At 45.4% G+C, this 18,915-nt stretch overlaps 1 protein-coding gene across 2 annotated transcripts in view; it reads right to left on the bottom strand.

Moving 5' to 3' along the window:
* Window positions 1–18,915, bottom strand: part of col8a2 (collagen, type VIII, alpha 2) — an 82,720-nt gene that overhangs the window by 18,343 nt on the left and 45,462 nt on the right. For both annotated transcript variants that reach the window (XR_013965610.1, XM_080786923.1), the window contains exon 2: window positions 412–605. Coding sequence is in view for 1 of the 2 variants with exons in the window: in XM_080786923.1 (XP_080643049.1) it covers window positions 412–562 (151 nt within the window). In the remaining variant the exon portion in view is untranslated. The remainder of the gene's footprint in view (window positions 1–411; window positions 606–18,915) is intronic.

The raw sequence follows: 18,915 nt of genomic DNA, 5'->3' as shown, positions 1-18,915 counted from the left end.
GCTGCGTTGTGTTTTCATTCTTGCTTGCATAGCTTTGGGTGCAGAAGTTTTCCTCATCTGAACCACATCAATGCGCAGCATGGTTTGAATGAGTCGAAATGTGATCAAATTATCGGGTTATTGCCATGGGGAATACTCTACGGATTGTATACTGTCAACTGAAGAGACAAGTGTGGAGTGGTTTGATGGCATCTTTGAAACGAGTTAATAAAGTTGTCACAGATTTGTATTGTACGCACACGCGCACGCGCGCGCACACACACACACACACACACACACACACACACACACACACACACACACACACACACACACACACACACACACACACACACACACACACACACACACACACACACACACACACACACACACACACACACACACACACACACACACACACACACTTACCAATATAATGTCCCTTGCCCTCTCGAAATGGCGGTCCGATGGGCCCTTTCATCATGGGCTGCATGTACTTCATTTGGGGCATAGGGGGGTAGCCTCCGGCCAAAGCACGCCCCCCCAGCATCAGCAGCAAGCAGACAGGTGCCAACAGCATGGTCACTATCCTCCCAGGCTCCAGGCGTCACACACACGTACAACTAGACCAAGGACAGAGAGCAAGAGCAGATGTTTAGAATGGCGATTCCCAACCTCTGAGCCGGGGCCAGAGGTAATATTGTTGACAATATGGCATTAATATTAAATGCTTTCAAGATCTTAGAGTGGGCTCTGATCCAGAAGAGGTTTCGAAGAACGCAATGCTATCTATAGGCATCACTGTACACAGAGCAAGGTATTTCATGTCAAAACGTCACTTGTTGTATTCACAGACATGTGTAACATATGGTAAATGGTGCATATGCTATATGGCACATTTATCCAGATTGCTTTACGAAGTGCATATCATTCACACACTTATTCACACACTGATGGCGGAGGAATACATGCAAGGCACCAAGTTGCTGGGTTGGTGCCTTGCACAGGCACGTGCAGAGAGTGTTAGAGAGGCAGGGGCTGAAATCCTGTATGAGGGCACATTTGGCTCAAAATAGCGACAAAATAGCTGATCTACGAGCTTGTAGATCAGCTATTTTCGGGGCGCAACCCAGCACTCTTTATCTACTGGAGATCGGTTGTACGACATGGATTTCGAAACAAATTAGTTCAATGCAAAATGTTGCGTTCAAGTTGAGGAGACTTCAAGAAAAAAAACTATTCTCCTGAATGCAATGGCGCCAGCGTCCTCACTTCCCACATTCACACACCACCACTGGAGGCAATGCAGGGTTCAGTGTCTTGCCCAAGGACACTTCAACATGTGGACAGGAGGAGCCGGGATTCAGTGTTTCACATCGGACTCAGACAACATAATGCCTATACCGATATACAGTATAGGCAAGGCAACAGTACTGTTGTACAGTAGGCCTACAGTATATAGCCAAGGCTCAAATACCGATGATATGCTGTTGTGGGCTTGGTCGGGTCATGGTTTGACCCTGGCTAGCTGTCAGAAAGTGTGACAGGCGGACATGTTGACTTTAATTTACTGCAGGAAGAAGTGATCACTTCATCCTCATGTTACCACTGCCAAATATTTACACAACCCTGGTCAGGTGCAAGCAGGAAGCCATTGGAGGATGGCGTGCGTCTGTGTCTCTGTGGTACGTGTGTGTGTGTGTGTGCGTGCGCGTGCACACACATGTATACGACGTACGTGCCTATATCAGTGTATAGGGGTGCAACCCCTGAGATGATGTGGGAAAGTGGACACAATTTCCTCTTCAACCCCACCTATAGTAACTGCACGGTAAAATCCTCAGTGTCAATATACCGTACAAATGGAACCAAATGGACCCGTAGGGGTCCATTTGGTTCCATTTGTGTACTCTTCGGTGTTCAATTATATGAATGATTTTACTGCGTGAACTGCTGTCTATTCGCCGGCATTTTGGGCTGATGACAGTCAGGAGCTCCCTTGGGATAATAACGTGACGCAAAATGTGATCCTGGGCATAACCTGCTCACTTTTAAAACAGCAACAATATCACACTTACATCACGCAGGGAGGGGAAGGCAGTAACTTATGCACAGCTGTCCTATATGACTTCCTGTCTGGCTGTTTCGAAAGGGCAAGTGATTCCTTTCACCGCATTGGTGACAGATTTACATAAACCAACATTCAAGGCCGGTGCAGTCTGTGAAAGGACCTGCACTTTTCAACCTACCTTCATAAAATCAGTCCTCACTAATCATCATGATAAAATAGCATATTTTAGGGCTGTGGGCAGGTCAGAAACCCGTCCACCAGTGACATCATCGATGGGGAATCCAAGCAAATAGAAACCGCAGGCTTTCTATTCCTGAAAAGTTGGAATGCGAAAATGGAAGCCATCGTTCTCACGATAATAAAAATCTAAATATATATTTTTGTAAATCTTGTTTAAAAAAAAACCTAGTAACGATGATGTCACTGGTAGACGGGTTTCTGAACTGCCCACAGCCCTCCTATGAGACACCACCCTGGGCAAGAGCTACGCTGAAAAGACTATCATCGGAAGTTGCGGGATTTTATCGCCCAAGGAAATGACGTTGATGCTTTACAAATCAGTTTACATTCTCCGCAAATGAAACAAGTGTTGTGATTGGGGAAATACAGCTGACGGATGTTCCGGAGGATACATCCGCCGATAGCTTCTCTGCCTTAAGTTGTGACCAGGCTTTTCTTTTCGCAGATAAGTAAGCCTGGGACCGAGGCTAATGAGACACAGACTGAGTAGAATTTTCTTTTGTATTTTATCATGAACATTAGTGAGGACAGAACTGAGACCCAACAAAGACAGAAAGTGTAACAACGCATATTGGCTACTGAACTCATCCAGCAGGGACATGCAGAGAGTGTTAGAGTGGCAGGCGTGGCAGGAAATCCTGTAAGAGGGCACTTTTGGACAAAAATAGCGTAAATATCAGATCTACAAACTCGCAGCGCGTCATGCTGCGACGCGGTGAGAGCTTGTAGATCAGCTATTTTCGGGCCGCAACCCAGCACTCTTTAGCTAGTGGAGATGTGGTGTACCACATGGATTTGTAAATAAATGTGTTCGACCCAAAATGCTGCATTACCATAGTAAATGCTGCATTCGTGGTCTGGGGAAGGCAGTTGTTTTACAGACGGGTAAAAGGGCAGGGGCTGAAGCCCCCTTTGATGTCTATGTGTGCATGTCCCTGTCATACTTATATGATATCTGTAGTAATGGTTCTTGACCTTTTCCCAAACATCAATTCAGCATCAGCCTTTACCTGAGTGTAAGAAAATGCTCAAGTCCTGTTTGTTTTTGCAGTGTTTGTTTGTTAAAATGCTTTTCTTAGATGTTCTTGCTTTGTGAAAGAATATTTAAGTAAAAGCACTTTGCTATACAACATTTTACCAGGACTTTATAAAATAAACATGAGCTTGTAGATCTGCTATTTTTCAACAGCTAAAGTACGACATAATGATTAAAACATTCCCGCCCCAAATGAATGCATCCCATTTTGGCCTTATTGCACCCACACTGGGCGAGACCTAGTCGCTTGAGTGTCTAAACGGAAGTACTGGAATTTGGTGGAAGTACTGCCCAAGGAAGTTACACTGAGGCTTTGCAGATCTTTCTACATTCCCCGTGAATGGAATGTAAAACTGAGATTTTTTTTTTAACTGTCCTTTTGGGTAGAAAAAGACAGTTTCCAGGGGAAGTACACACGACGGAAGTCCTGCTCTGCATTAGGCCCTTCCTAACCAGGGCTTTTTTCCTCTGAGAAGAGAACAGGCTGGGAACGAGAACCCATAGCAACCTCACTGTGAGAATCCCAGGGCTGCTCTTCTTCTATTTCCTCTCCTAAATCAGTGGCCACTGGTTCCCAAACCTTTTCATGTCAACTACCCCCAAATTGACACTAATTATCCCTCGGAACCCCCATTTGAAAAGGTTCCATTTGTACAATCTCAGAGTTACAGACCCATAAGGGTCCATTTGGTTCCAAACTATCATTTAGCTGGAACTCCCTCAAGGATCCCTGGGGGTTCCCGGACCCCACTTTGGGAAACACTGTCCTAAATGACACAAAAGTAACATCCCATGCATCCTCTGTCTTGATAAATCACCTCTCTCTCTTACTCCTGCACTGTAGCCTCACACAACAACCCTTATGCTTTCCACTTTGTTCTGAACAATGGCAGAACCTGTGTTTTTCACATGAGGTTAGTGGAACCAAGGCGGTGTGAATTACACTATTGTGCCGTGTAATGTTTTATTATTATTGTTAGTTCTGGAAGACATTGGGACTGTTTTTGTACAGTCATAACTCAGATGTTAATATCAGAGCCGTGCCGCTAGGCCTGCCTGTCCCGTTAAGTCCTCAAAGAGTTGGCTTTGGCTTCAGATACTAAGTGCACAGTTCAGTTGGAAGCAATTTTTAATGTGGTGCTACCAATACAAAAAAGTATTTAGACTTTTATTGTTTAAAAAAAACTAAAACAAACAACAACTAGGATACTGACAGCAATCTGCGCCAGTAGCAGGGAGTACATCGGGAGGCCTGGACTCGCAAATATGCCGGTACCCGAAAAGTAAAGGTGTGCTGTTTGCCACCATGTAGTGTGTTGAGACTGGGTCTGTTTAACAGCTCCTCTCGTGCCGTCATCTGAGGTTGTTTTGTACTAGCGAGCACATAGTTCAGCGGTCAAATTCTTGCTTAACAGCCATTTACCGATGTGTTTTCAAAGCCCCAAGCAAGTTTTTCAGTAATTAGTCATGTCTACATGCGTATACGTATGTGTCTGCGTGCGCGCGTGTGTGTCAATGCTTTGTGCTCCTGTGCGTCTGTGTAATCTGTGTCAGCACCTAAGAAAAGCCCTCACACTACATAGAGCCAAATCATAATGAAGGAAAAACATATGAAAACGCAACAGTTAAAGACGCTGGGTGGGGGTGGGGCCGGGATAAAGGGATATGGAGACAGCATGGCCGAGAGAACGGAGAGACAGGGAGAGGGATTGAGCAGCGCTGGTAGCCCAGAATTTGGTTGTTTGGCCGACTGGCTGACTGGCTGGCAGGGAAGCTGGTCTGTGGGTCTGTGGTTTTGTGGTAGGGGTAATTTACATGGCTGTTCTTGGTGCCCACCATCCTGTACTAGGCGTCAAGCCCTCTCTCCAATGGACTGGGGGCGGCACGCACGCACGCACACACGCACACACACAAATACAGATGCAGTGCATTGCATATACACGGGGATCAGACAAGTTTGCAGACCACCACACAATCTGTTTATCAAATGTTTTTGTTGAAAAGTTCTGCAGACGCAGTTAAAATGTCTCACGCAAACCCTACTCGTCAGGCCACCGTGGCTCAGACAAGCATGCATGCGCACGCACATGTACGCCCGAGCGCGCACGCACACACACACACACACACACACACACACACACACACACACACACACACACACACACACACACACACACACACACACACACACACACACACACACACACACACACACACACACAAATTATAACTTATTGTGAGTGAACACGCATGCATACTCCTGCTAAGTGGTTATACAGGGTGTCTTAAAAATACCCAAACTGTTTAACTTCCCCTCATTTTCACGTGATACCGGGCCATTGAAAACAAACCATAACATAACATAATGTGAAGGGAGAGAGAGAGGGGCTAGTGAAGGAATCAAAGCATTCTCCTAAGCCTTTAAACATGAGCGGCATCCAAAGTTACTGCCGAAGAAGAAAAATAACTCGTTTGGCAGACTGGTGACACTTTATATAAACCAGATTTAAGAGAAAAAAAATAACCACTGTGGACTAGACATTGCAGTAACAGCTCCAGAAATACGAAACAGAACAGAAAATTGTTATTAGCGAGAAAGAGGATATTATGGCGGCTGATCTACGGAGCTAAGGGACCCCGCCAGGCCGGCAACTGGCATGCCGTCGTTTGTCTGATGTGCCTACTTCAAGACAGCTGTCAAATATTGCAGAACATATACTGTACGCAAGCCACACCTCGGACACAAAGACACATGCTGGCGAAACATGCCTGTTACAATAAAGTTTATTTCAACAGGCATTTTGTGCTGGCTTGTCTACAATAGTTAAATGAACGTAGACAAGCCATTGCATTCTCAGACGGTCTATCTCTAAACCACCTGGTTAACCTGAGTTTGGAGACAAAAACCCGTCGTTTGCAGTAGTATGCCTTTCTCTGACGTTTTGCTGGAGCAGAGATGCTAAGCGGAGCAGAGATGCTAAGCGGAGCAGCTACAGGGCTCCGGCAGCCAATTAAGGCGGACTTCTGTGGCCTCCAAAGCAAAGCTCAACTCACCAGCAGCTCAAGTGGCCTGCATGTCTGCCCAGAGCGGCGGGAGAAGCAGAAGAAGAAGAAGATACACATACTGTACGCGCGAGCCAAGCAGACACTTACCTAAGTGCTCCGTCTGTCCTCTAATGAAATCAGCAGTGCTTTGCCTTTGGGGAAGCAAGGTGGAAGGTACAGTACGCTCTGTCTGGATGCTTCCCCATACGTGGCATGTACTGTACTGTACTGTACTGTACTGTACTGCAGTGGTTCCAAAACCATTTCATGTCAAGTACCCCCAAATTGACACTCATTAGCCCGCGGACCCCCACTTGAAAATAATATTCCAGGGACCCCCCATAAGAGAAGATTGTTATGGCTCTAGCAGTGATTCTCAACCCGTTTAATTTCAAGGACCCCCCAGGTTGACATGCATATTAGTCTACAGACCCCCATTTAATGGTCCCAAATTTATATTGTAAAATCAATGTTAATTTAACTCTGAGAGTGTACAAATGGAACCAAATGGACCCATTAGGTTCCATTTGGTTCCATTTGTACACTCTCAGAGTTACAGACCCATAAAGGTCCATTTAGTACAGTACAGTACAGTACAGTACAGTACAGGTACACTGGCCTCTAGGGAATCAGACATTTCCTGGTTTAATCCCCAGCACTTGAAGGCGTATATCGAAGTGTCCTTGAGCAAGGCACTGAACTGCACTCGACACAAGGGTGGTTTCTTGCATGGCTGCCTCCAACGTCGGTGCGTGAATGTGCGTGTGAACGCAGATTGTAAAGTGCTTTGGATAAAGGGGCTATAATGCAGGCCACTTACAGTACACAGCCAGGGTCTATTAGGCATTTCCTCGACACGAGGAGCTGACTGTGAAGTTGGGCGTGGGGATACTATGTTGTGGAGGGAGGAGGAGGAGATGGGTTGCTGTTAGTGGCCATTTGAGCAGCTGCTTGAGTGGAGGACATCAACACCCGACCACGATACACCGTAAAATGCCAGGTTGTTCTTTTATGAAAACACCAAGGTCGTGATTGTACTTTCAGTCACAACCGCGCAGTTGGTTACCCTACACAAGCCACAACCGCCCATTATGGCCGATACATCCAATTCGAATCTCAACCGCAACCATAACCAATACTCTTGCTATTGCTATAACCGTTGCCTGAACCCACGGTGGTTCTGCGCAGCTCCTATTCAACCACAGTGACGTCCCTTTGTCCCTTAGACAAGCAAACCTTTTGAAACTTCAAACTCTCTCTCTCTCTCGAGCCATTGACTATTCACACGGTGGCCGTTTTACACTCCTGTCATAATTTGGCAGCGAGAAACCTCCCTGCATGATGTCAGAGCAAAATGGCTACTGTGTGAATATGGACAATTACGCATTCATTGTCTGCCACCAAGGATGAGGAAGGGGTACAACCTACACAGAATTCTATTCATAACATACCAGTGGTCTTGGGAGACATGTTGATTATGCATGCCTGTGGTCTACTCTAGACATGGTAGTGTTATGTCATTTTCCACATTGGCATAGCAAACACGTGCAGCTGCTAACTTTAATTCTCAAAAAAAAAAATTACACCGCCCAACATAAACGTGTATTGCTAAAACATCTGTTCCTGACGACATAGAGCACTATTGACCATTGACCTGTATGTGTGCTTTGTCCTATACACATGTTTAAGAAAGAGAGAGAGAGAAGAGAGAGAGAGAGGGGGAGGGGGTCACTGACAGAGAGAGATTGATGGAGGGAGGGTCAGCGGGAGAAATTGAGAGTATAGCGTTCAAGTGAAGACTGGCGGCTGGAGGCACACAGCGCTTATTGAGTCTGAGGGCGTGAGTATAATGTGTGAGGGCGAGGAGAGGAAATTGAGCGTGCGGGATTTTATTTGGACAATCACCTTTCTCTGAATGAGGTAATCCCTCTCGCGCGGAGCCCTGAGTGGCACCCCTGCCGTGAACACCCTTCCGGTGTACCGCAGAGTAGCACTTGGTTCGCGGCCTGCGGTGGCTTTGAACTGCACACCGAATTACTCAGCGCCAGTTTGGGTAAACAATCACTTGCTGATGACCACATAGCTCCTGGGCGAACAGTGTGTCTATTCAAGGTGCAGCTATGTGTGAAGTGTGTATGTGCATATGAGGGCATGTGAGAGTATATGTGTGCTTAACCATTTAGACCTGAGGACGATTCTACAAATGTCTTCTAAATCATGACAGTTTTCTGAAAACCCTATGTTTCTATGTTAGTGGTGCTCAACCTTTTTCACATCAAGGATCCCCAGAATTATCTGTATTTGGTATCTGAAAATATGTAGTTCCAGGGACCCCGCCCGGCAGAAGCAAAGATTTGAGTTAAAAACGTTCGCTCTGAAAGAATATGTATACGTATTCAAAGATTTGCGGCACATTTTCACGATAATTTGTTTTTGCAGATCTCCAAGCTATATGAGCTTGTAGATCTGCTATTTTTCAATAGCAGATAAGTAGAACATAATGCTTAATACACGAAAAGGGGTTCCCGCCCAGAATGGGTTAAATGCTGCCTGAAAATTGGTAGCGAACCAATTTGAGCGCGTCTATACAGCATATGGTGTAAATGGTACATTGACGGTCACGCCGTCAACGAGTGGAAAGCGTAATGAAGCATTGAATCAGTTCTACTCAAAGTGGCGTACAGGGATCCCCTCAAAGGGGTCCTTGATGGGGGTTGCCAGTAACATTGGTTAATATATAATCAAAATTGGTTTGTATACTATGACGGATAGTCATTAGATTAGTAGCCGATCTGTTAGCTCACAACGTGTCTCACCGTGATGCGTTGAGAGCTTGTTGAATTTTGAACATTTTCAACAATACAAGTGTTCTCTTCCCTGGCACAAAGACTTTCACTGGCGGTCCACATCCAAATTATATCAAATTGAGAGTCCTTGACATGAAAAGGTTTGAGAACCACTGTGTTAAATTGCCGCCTCTCTCTCTCTCTCTCTCTCTCTCTCTACTGGCCCTTTGGCGTGCGACCACAAAAGAGGTCCTGTACTCTCCCCGGCTTCTCTCCTGTTGGTTCCATGCATGCTTAACGGAGTCATTAGAAATAAATTATCCATTTAACGTTGTCAGGGACCCGCCGAGGTGTGACGCCAGCTGTTTACACTTCCACTGACGACACGCTGGTGCACGTATACGTATTCCGTACATGCACGCTCAGGGGCCATACATCAGTCAGACACAGTCCACTAATATGTCCATATGTGACACAAACACACACCCTGCTCCCTTGCATTCTTTCACATTTTCCAGGCTCTATTCAACCTCTAAGGGTTACTATAGTGTAATGTAAGTACTAGTGTTACTGTTACTGTGTGTGTGTGTGTGTGTGTGTGTGCACAAATGCTGATTTTCACCTTTATTTACCTTATCCTTTATTTCATAAGTGTAAAATGACTTATACTGGATATCTTGTCCACTAGTCCATTATAACATTTTAGTCTAGTTTTTATTTGTTGACGAAATTGTCAATATATTTAGGCTTAGTTTTCATTTAGTTTCCATTTAGTATTTGTCAGTGAATAAAGGTAGTCGACGAACATTTTTCACCAGTATTTGTTGACGAAATCAACGCTGACTGATACTGATAGCCAATATCATCCATCTTCCTGTGTCTCCCCAGACCGAGGTGAGGAGATGATGTAGAACAACCCCATGCTAATGCATCCCCTGCACTCTGGCCCATTCTTCCTTCTGCCTGCTCAACTGTCTGATCCGTCTTGGGAAGTGAAAGTAATCTCTCCGATGACAGCATGACTGATTGGGCTGACTCTCCTGGCTCTCACGTGTATCTGTGTCACTGGGGCTTGAGGCAAAGCAGGTATTATTAGGAGAGGGCGATCAAAACAAACAAGCAAACAAAAGAAAAGAAAGTGAACCCAGCAGGGAATCAAGGTGAAACTGAATCCAAATAATGTTGTTGCTAGTCCTGGGGGAAAAAAGCGGACGACGAGCGATACTGAATGAAGGACTGAGTCATGATGGTGATATTAGTGAAGACACATTAGGGCAGCAAAGTTGATTATTTATTTTTTCAGCGATTGGACTATACTGATAACCTTTTCAATTAATTGTATAATCGAGAAGCACATAGTAAACGAACTATACGTGTTATTTCATATAATGCGTCACACTAAGACTAAATATACTGACAATTTCGTCAACAAATAAAAACTAGACTAAAATGTTAGGAAGGGACAAGAGATCCAGTCTAGTCATTTTACACTTGGTTGCATGCAGAAAATAGCAAATATACAAGCTTGCGACATGTTGTGGGTTTGTAGATCGGCTATTTTCAGCAAGTGTAAAAACAGTAATTACGACGGCATAAGGATCAATTGTAGATTTAGTCGACTAAAATCTTATGATATTTAGTCGACTAAAACTAGACTAACACTAAAACATTCAAGGTGACTAAAATGTGACTAAAACTAAATTAAAACTATTCTAGAGACTATAACAGATAGAAATGTTCTGCCAAAAACAACACCGTAGAAGACAAAGGAACCGGAGGAACCGCAATGGTGTGGGAGAGAGAGGAAAGGGAAGCGTTGTAGGGATAATGTCATTTTTTTTAAATAATAATAATTATAATTATAAATATATATATATATATATATATATATATATATATATATATATATATATATACGGATCCACCAACAGACCCAGCAGACAGCCAAGTGTTCAAATCTGGATGACTTCATTCAGGGACACGTAATCACGTAATACCAATGGGGCACTGATCTGAGTGCAGAAGCAGACACACGGAGAAGTGAGATGGGGTATAATGGATTGTGCATGCGTACCTCTAGTCCTCTATACTATACCTGTGTGTGTGTGTGTGTGTGTGTGTGTGTGTGTGTGTGTGTGCGTGCGTGCGTGCGTGCGTGCGTGCGTGCGTGCGTGCGTGCGTGCGTGCGTGTGTGTCAAACTAAGGCTAATTAGACACAGAGCTATTAACCTATAGGACCTCACACATGTACAGCAGAAGGGACGCCCTCACACCCACATGGCTCAGACCAAGGGGCCTCACTCATTCTTTAGGCCCCCCGAGCAGGAACAATTTAGGGGCCAATGAAAGGGCATTCATTACAACAGTCTGGGCCCCCGTACTGCAATTCCGACCAAATGGCCACTTCCCCTGTCTCTCCTCCATGCAGTCTCGAGTGAGACAGAAGAAAGAAAAGAGACAGATTGTGTGAGACGGGAGAGAGAGGGAGAGAGAGAGAGAGAGAGAGAGAGAGAGAGAGAGAGAGAGAGAGAGATTGAAAGATATATGTCTGTGAAACGCTCTGCGACAGACCTCTCTTCCTGACCTGCCAAGTTCACAGAAGCTAAGGAAGAGAGAGAGAGAGAGAGAGAGAGAGAAGGTAGAGTGCTCACTCACTCAGACACAGAGGTCTATACCTTTCCACCTGACCTGTCGGTGCACCTAAACCCAATATGACAAGCTGATTAGGTAATGGGGAGGAAAGGAAAAAGGGGGAAAAAAGAAAAGAAAAAGAAAATAACGAGCACATGAAGACCAACGCGGCTTCCATCCATTTTCCGCAAGCGATATATCCTCTGTTTCTCAATGAAGCGAGACGTGCTCCAATAAAGGTATACAACCATTCACTCTGAGTCTTAAGCCGTGACATTACTATCAGCGGCTCGGCACAAGCGTGGAAGTGCAGCGGTAGAGTCGGAACACAATACGAGGGTAGAGATTTATTATGGATTATTAGAATAATAATTTCACAGAGGCCAGAGAACGTGAGTTATTATTGGCCCGGGGTCAGGAGTTCAGAGCAGCGCGGCCGGGACCCTCTTCTCTCCAACAGGAAGACTTCTACACAGACACCTTTAGTAATCTAATCCTCCCCCCCCGCCTGTATCACCCCTTCTCCCACTGCCCTGTAGGTCTCCACTGGCAAACTCGCTCTCTATTCTCTCCTCCCTAAGCCCCCCCTCTCTCTCTCTCTCTCTCTCTCTCTGTGCACAGCACATTTCTGGTGTGAATGCTCTTATTGTGCGCTGCCAAGACCTGACCAAGCCTGGCCCTTTTCTTTTCTTTCTCTCTCTCTCTCTCTCTCTCTCTCTCTCTCTCTCTCTCTCTCCCGTTCCCGGTGTTTGTAAAGCCCACAAGTACTGACACATTACTCAAGTCCCTCTAATTCTCTCCATTTAACACGATGCAAAAGGAGGATTTGGGGGGGGGGGGGGGGGGGGGGTGCAGAAAGACAGGACGAGAGAGACGGGGGTCGAGCAGTGGATGAGAGAGGCACGCCTGCAGTAGGCCGGGAGGAAAGAAACATGTGGGCTTATAGAGATGTAACGTAACCTAAGTAGCATGCACTCTACCGTATACTTTATAGACCTGAGGCCGATTCTTAATTTATTTTCTTCGAAAATCCTAAAAGTTTTCTGAAAACCCTATGTTTCTATGTCAGTGGTGCTCAACCTTTTTCTTGTTCCAGGGACCCCCCAGAAGCAAAGATTTGAGTTAAAAACGTTCACTCTGAAAGAATATATATTCAAAGATTTGCGCCACATTTTCACAATTTCTAAAAAAAATAGCAGATCTACAAGACAGAGTGCCGCACTATGAGCTTGTAGATCTGCTATTTTCATTGTGACACCAATAAATAGGAACTTTACGGTAGTTCCTTAATGTCAACGAAGTCCACACTCACAGTCACAACATAGTTCAACAAACCACATGCAACCCAGATTCGGCTCAAATAAGGGATTAAATGAATTTCGCTCCTATATACACGCCACTAAAATGAGGAACGCCCTACCAACAGCCATTAAGAAATGTGAATATCTTGACTCCTCCAAAACCGCTCTCAAAGAGCACCTACGGACGGCTGCAATTTGAAACTGCCAACCATAAAAAATGTTTTACTTCACATAGACATCAAAGGGGGCTTCAGCACCTGCCCTTTTACCCGTCTGTAAAACAACTGCCCTTTCCAGACCACAAATGTAGCATTTACATGGTGAAACAAATGCAAATGCCACTCCTTTCCATGCCATACCGGAAGGCAGCATTCAGGAGAATAGCTTTTTGTCCGAAGTCTCCTGAACATGAACACTGCAGTATTTTGCGTTGAACAAATTTGTTTAGAAATCCATGCCGTATACCGCATCTCCACTAGCTAAAGAGTGCTGGGTTGCGCCCCAAACATAGCTGATCTACAAGCTCTCAACACGCCACAGTGCGAGTCTGCGACGCATTGTGAGCTTGTAGATCTGCTATGTTCGCTATTTTTGTCCAAAAGTGCCTTCTTACGGGATTTCAGCCCCTATAGCTGCCCCTCTAACACTCTCTGCACGTCTCTGGCTCACAGTATGTAGAATATATACCCATTCATTCTATACATACTGTGAAATAAAAATTTCAATCAATCAATTCCATCGATCTAAGCCAGAACACAATTGAACAGACTGACCATTCAAATCAACATGGTCTGAAAATGCATGCATGCGGCCAACCCACCCGACCACTTAACACGGCAGACCAACATTTCCAAGTGGGCCCTGATCCAGAAACGGTTGGAGAGCCGCTGCTGTCTCCCACCACCGTGACCAATGTGGGATGCTGGCTCCTTGTTCTTATATACTCTCTGGGTGGGTGGGTGGCTCTCTTGTTGCCAGCATGGGGTTCATGGCAGCATACTGCTGTAGGCAGGCCCTCACACATACAGGACAGCTATAGGGAACACACACGGGATATATATATATATATATATAAAAAGAAAAAAAACGAGCTGTGTGGGGAAAATACTTATCCAAAGCAACAACTGTGCTCAAACTGAGCCATTTCTTATCTTTTTCCCCCTTTTCCTCTCACTTTTTGTAATTTCTGTAATTCCACATGTCCTCTATATACCAGTGCATCCCAAACTTTTTCACGCCAACGACCCCCAAATTGACACTAATCAATCAGCCAGCGGACCCCTTATGAAAATATGTGCCAGGGACCCCCATAAGAGAAGTTTTTACAGCTCTAGCAGTGACTCTCAATCCGTTTAATTTCAAGGACCCCCAATTTTACATGAATTAGTCTACATACCCCCATTTAATTCCATTTCTATCTCTGGGACCCCCAATTTATATTGTAAAATCAATGTAAAGAGTGTAGAAATGGAACCAAATGGACCATTTAGGGTCCATTTGGCTCCATTTGTACACGCCCAGAGTTACAGACCCATAAGGGTCCATTTGGTTCCAAACTATCATTTAGCTGCATGGGGACCCCTTGAAACTCCCTGAAGGACCCCTGGGGGTCCCCGGACCCCACTTTGAGAACCACTGCTCTATACACTGTATACTTCTTTCCAGCTGAGTGCTTCACTCGGAGGATGTAATAAATGCGGAGGTACTGTATATAGGCGCTACTCCCCCTGACCCACCCTGTAGGAGTCCTCCCTCCCTGTCTGGCTTAGTTCCCTCCAGCCAAAATAAAACGGACATTCTGCTTAACTGTGGTCTGAGGCTTTAAGAAGGTGGCATACCAATTTCCTGTTCCCGTTAATTTCATACCATATAGCTTTGTTTGATATAGGCTCGATCTGCAGCAGGTTTGAACCGGAAACACATGGCTGGCACCTTGTATTTCATGCATTTCCAGTTCAAATCTACAGCTGAGCCTATCAAACAAAGCTATACAGTATGGGGAAAATGAAATGGAATCGGAAACAGGTATGCCTTCTGAAAATATGGAACTATACAGTTATGCACACTGTTGTGTTTGTTGGGATTCCCTTAGTCTTCGCGGTGATGAGCAGGAACCTGCACCTTTGATCAAATTCCGTCTCAGTATTAAGGCGTTATGTGTGTGTTATATGGACAAAAACAGGGACGGGCTGTTTCCCAGACCCCTTTTTAGCATTATTTCAACACTTTCACGGCCTGCGGTTCGTCCACAGAACAAGTCTGCTGTGGCGGTAGGCAGGCCCATGTGTGGACAGAGCACAAGTTTATTTAGGATTCTGTGCTCGGAAGGTGCGAAATGTTCTGTGACACTGAAACAGAAAGAGGGGAGCAAAACCCAGAACAATCACAAGCCATATTAATTATAGTTCCATTCCTTTCTCCAGGATCGGGGAAAATGTTCCCAAGCTGCAGAAAGCTGGCGGTGACTTCCAGAGGTGGAGAAGCCATGAGAAATCCTTTTATAGCCCCGTTTCCATCAAAGCAATCTTTTTGACAATCTGTCAAAACAAAAAAGAAAAAAGAAAAATCTAAGCTAATTGCTCCGTCACATGTGAACGCTGGAGCAACGACGGAGGAACGGTTGACGATGCACGTGTGAACGGAGGGAAGGAGAGGGAGAGAGAACCGAGGCCCGTTGGAACAGGCCCAAATGAGATAAGCACCGTATGGCCGCAAATGAGATGGAAGTGCAGCATAAGGCAGGGAAAAGGGGAGAGGGAGCGAGGAGGTCATGAAGACATTATGACAGGCGGAGAGAAAAGTATAGGCAGAGAGATGGAGGGATGGAGAAATGAAAGGATAGGCAGAGAGATGGAGGGATGGAGAAATGAAAGTATAGGCAGAGAGATGGAGGGATGGAGAAATGAAAGGATAGGCAGAGAGATGGAGGGATGGAGAAATGAAAGGATAGGCAGAGAGATGGAGGGATGGAGAAATGAAAGTATAGGCAGAGAGATGGAGGGATGGAGAAATGAAAGGATAGGCAGAGAGATGGAGGGATGGAGAAATGAAAGGATAGGCAGAGAGATGGAGGGATGGAGAAATGAAAGGATAGGCAGAGAGATGGAGGGATGGAGAAATGAAAGGATAGGCAGAGAGATGGAGGGATGGAGAAATGAAAGTATAGGCAGAGAGATGGAGGGATGGAGAAATAAAAGACGGCAAAAAAACAGTAACAGCTTGAGCCCTTGATCTCTGCCTTGACCCACTTCAGATGTGTGGCCCGCCAATCATTTCACACACTTCTTCCACTCACTGCCAAAAAAGCCACACACAGACAGACAGGCAGGCAAGCAGGCAGGCACGCACACACGCACATGCACTACGCACCACGCACGCACACGCACACACATGTACGCACACACACACACACACACACACACACACACACACACACACACACACACACACAAGCAAGTCAGTTGGCAGCAAAATAGAGAACGGCCTACTTTGCTGTTCAAAAATGGAGAGAGAATCGAAAGGTATAGAGAGGAGATTATAATTTAATAAGGAGCAGGAAATCTCAGTCAAATCCCCCTGAAGGAGCTGAAAGGCCTCCGTGCTGGAGGTTACGGGTCTATGGGCTCTAGCATCTGAATGGGCTTTGATCTGGCACTCGAAGCCCGGCAGACAGCCAGGGCAGCAGACACGTTGGGAGGCATCCTCTAATAATGGTGTACAATTTGTAAAACAGAGCCATGGGCTCTCAGCATGCTTCCATTATACTGGCCAGTTGTACAGTTGCAAATACCGGTATATATAGGAACGGGCGAGGTTGAAACTGGAACAATAACCTACTTATTTCATTGGTGGATGTTGAGTGCTTAAGATTATGGTGAGAGTAATGAGACTGTCAATGAAGAATCCTCCACGCGAGAGAGAGAGAGAGAGAAAGAGAGAGAGAGAGAGAGAGAGAGAGAGAGGGGGGGGGCTCACAACGCACCATGTTGTGAGCTTGTAACTTGACTATTTTCAGCCAATGTTTAATATATATGCTCAGAGCTTTCGGCTATTATATGCGTAGAATGGGGACGCTGTTGATTGTGGTTAAACACCAGCATAATATATAGCTTGCTTTTAAAACAGTTGCAATTATAACAAGTTTCACCCACAATCTTAATCGTTATGTCAATAGGTTGCTAACCAAAATGTAGCATAGCTGTGGGTCATAATCATTATACAAAGGAGCACTAGATCCTATAGTCTCTCTTCCAGCCAGGCCTATGTGCAGTCTGCAGCTTTGGACTGAGCCTGTCACACTTTAGTGGGCTGTGAACTCTCGCACCATATTGCAAGTTTTTTGGTTCACTGACGGGTCGGGTATCAAGGAGAACCATTTGCCTCCCTGGGCCCTATCTTATACCCAACTCAAGGCGGCGCTGGGCACGATATGCTTTCTATTTGTTATTTAGTTTCAATGTACAGATTGTTATTTCGATAGTATGTTGTTTACACTAATGCTAGGTTAGTATTGGTTTACCTGGGCCTCTAGTTTCCTGAGGCACTACCCTGTCTCTCTCCACTCTATGTCGCCTATACTGTGATTACCTTGCTTATTGTAAGTCGTTCTGGATAAGAGCAACATGCGCTGAATGCTTAAATTGTAAATTGAAATGACAAGATATCATAGATTATATCTCTTGGACACGAGGAGACATTTGGCTACAGTGATTCTGTCCTCAATGATTTACAGCCAGTGCGTTTGCACCTCTCACTTCCAAGTGATGTTTAAGTGATCAGAGAGCTTTTCCTTCTCCCCACATCACTACAGTAGCTACATCACATGATTAATGCTGCTCCCATAGACAGTCCAATGCAATTTTCTGCAGAACATTGTTTGCGTCTCCTTCAATCCATTTGGAGGATTGGCAACCAATGATTACTTCTAAAGCGACGGGACCGCGATGGGTCGTCAAAAACACAATATTTGGTTAGAATTGGAAGCATTGATTTAGACAAAGAGTTATTCACGTTTAAAAAAATTAGATATTGAAAATTAGCTACAAGCTCATAGCGTGGCGCCGCAATGGCCGACGCTCCATATCAGGACAGTTTTTCTCAGAACACTCTCTCCTTGCCTGCGTAAATGAGGTGTCACACTCCAGACCTAACACACACACACACACACACACACACACGCACACACACACACACACACACACACACACACACACACACACGTACGTTATGCAGACCACCAGCATGAAGCATATATAGCCTCTCTGACTGTGGTCCTATATAAGCTAAAGACCACCCCACCCATTACTAGGATCAATGCTAGTCTTTATTAGCTGCTGGCTCTGAGCGCTGACTGTGTAAGAGGACCCTGCCAACCCTGGCCTCACACCTCTCAGAACCACCCCGCTCGCACCGGGCTGAGTAAACATGGCTGCGTGTGAGTGAAATGTGCGTGTGTGCATGATGCAAAGACATTCATACCACGTTGCTGCGGCAATGGAAAGGGGAAAGGGAGTAGTATTTTCAGGTCCCTGGCCGCAGGGCAAGGGGAAATCACTTCACCCAACAGATGGCTGCTCAGGTGAGCACACATGCAGGGTTAGGTGCTCAGGGACAATTCCGACGCAGACTGGGTGAGCCGAGGGTTGTATACCGGCCAGAGACACGCGAGGAAGGGGAGAGATTTGTGAGCGATTGCAGTAACATTTTAATGACGATTTGATTGAAAGGAGTATAGGCATTGTTATTGGAGATGAAGCAAGAGTGTGTGTGTGTGTGTGTGTGTGTGTGTGTGTGTGTGTGTGGATGATGTTGAAGAGTGAAGAC

Source organism: Protomyctophum bolini (genome assembly GCF_963924005.1).
Source record: "Protomyctophum bolini genome assembly, chromosome: 17".
In the NCBI taxonomy this organism is placed as follows: Eukaryota; Metazoa; Chordata; class Actinopteri; order Myctophiformes; family Myctophidae; genus Protomyctophum; species Protomyctophum bolini.
The sequence above is the reverse complement of the archived record's forward strand: the minus strand, read 5'-3'. Positions and strand labels throughout refer to the sequence as shown.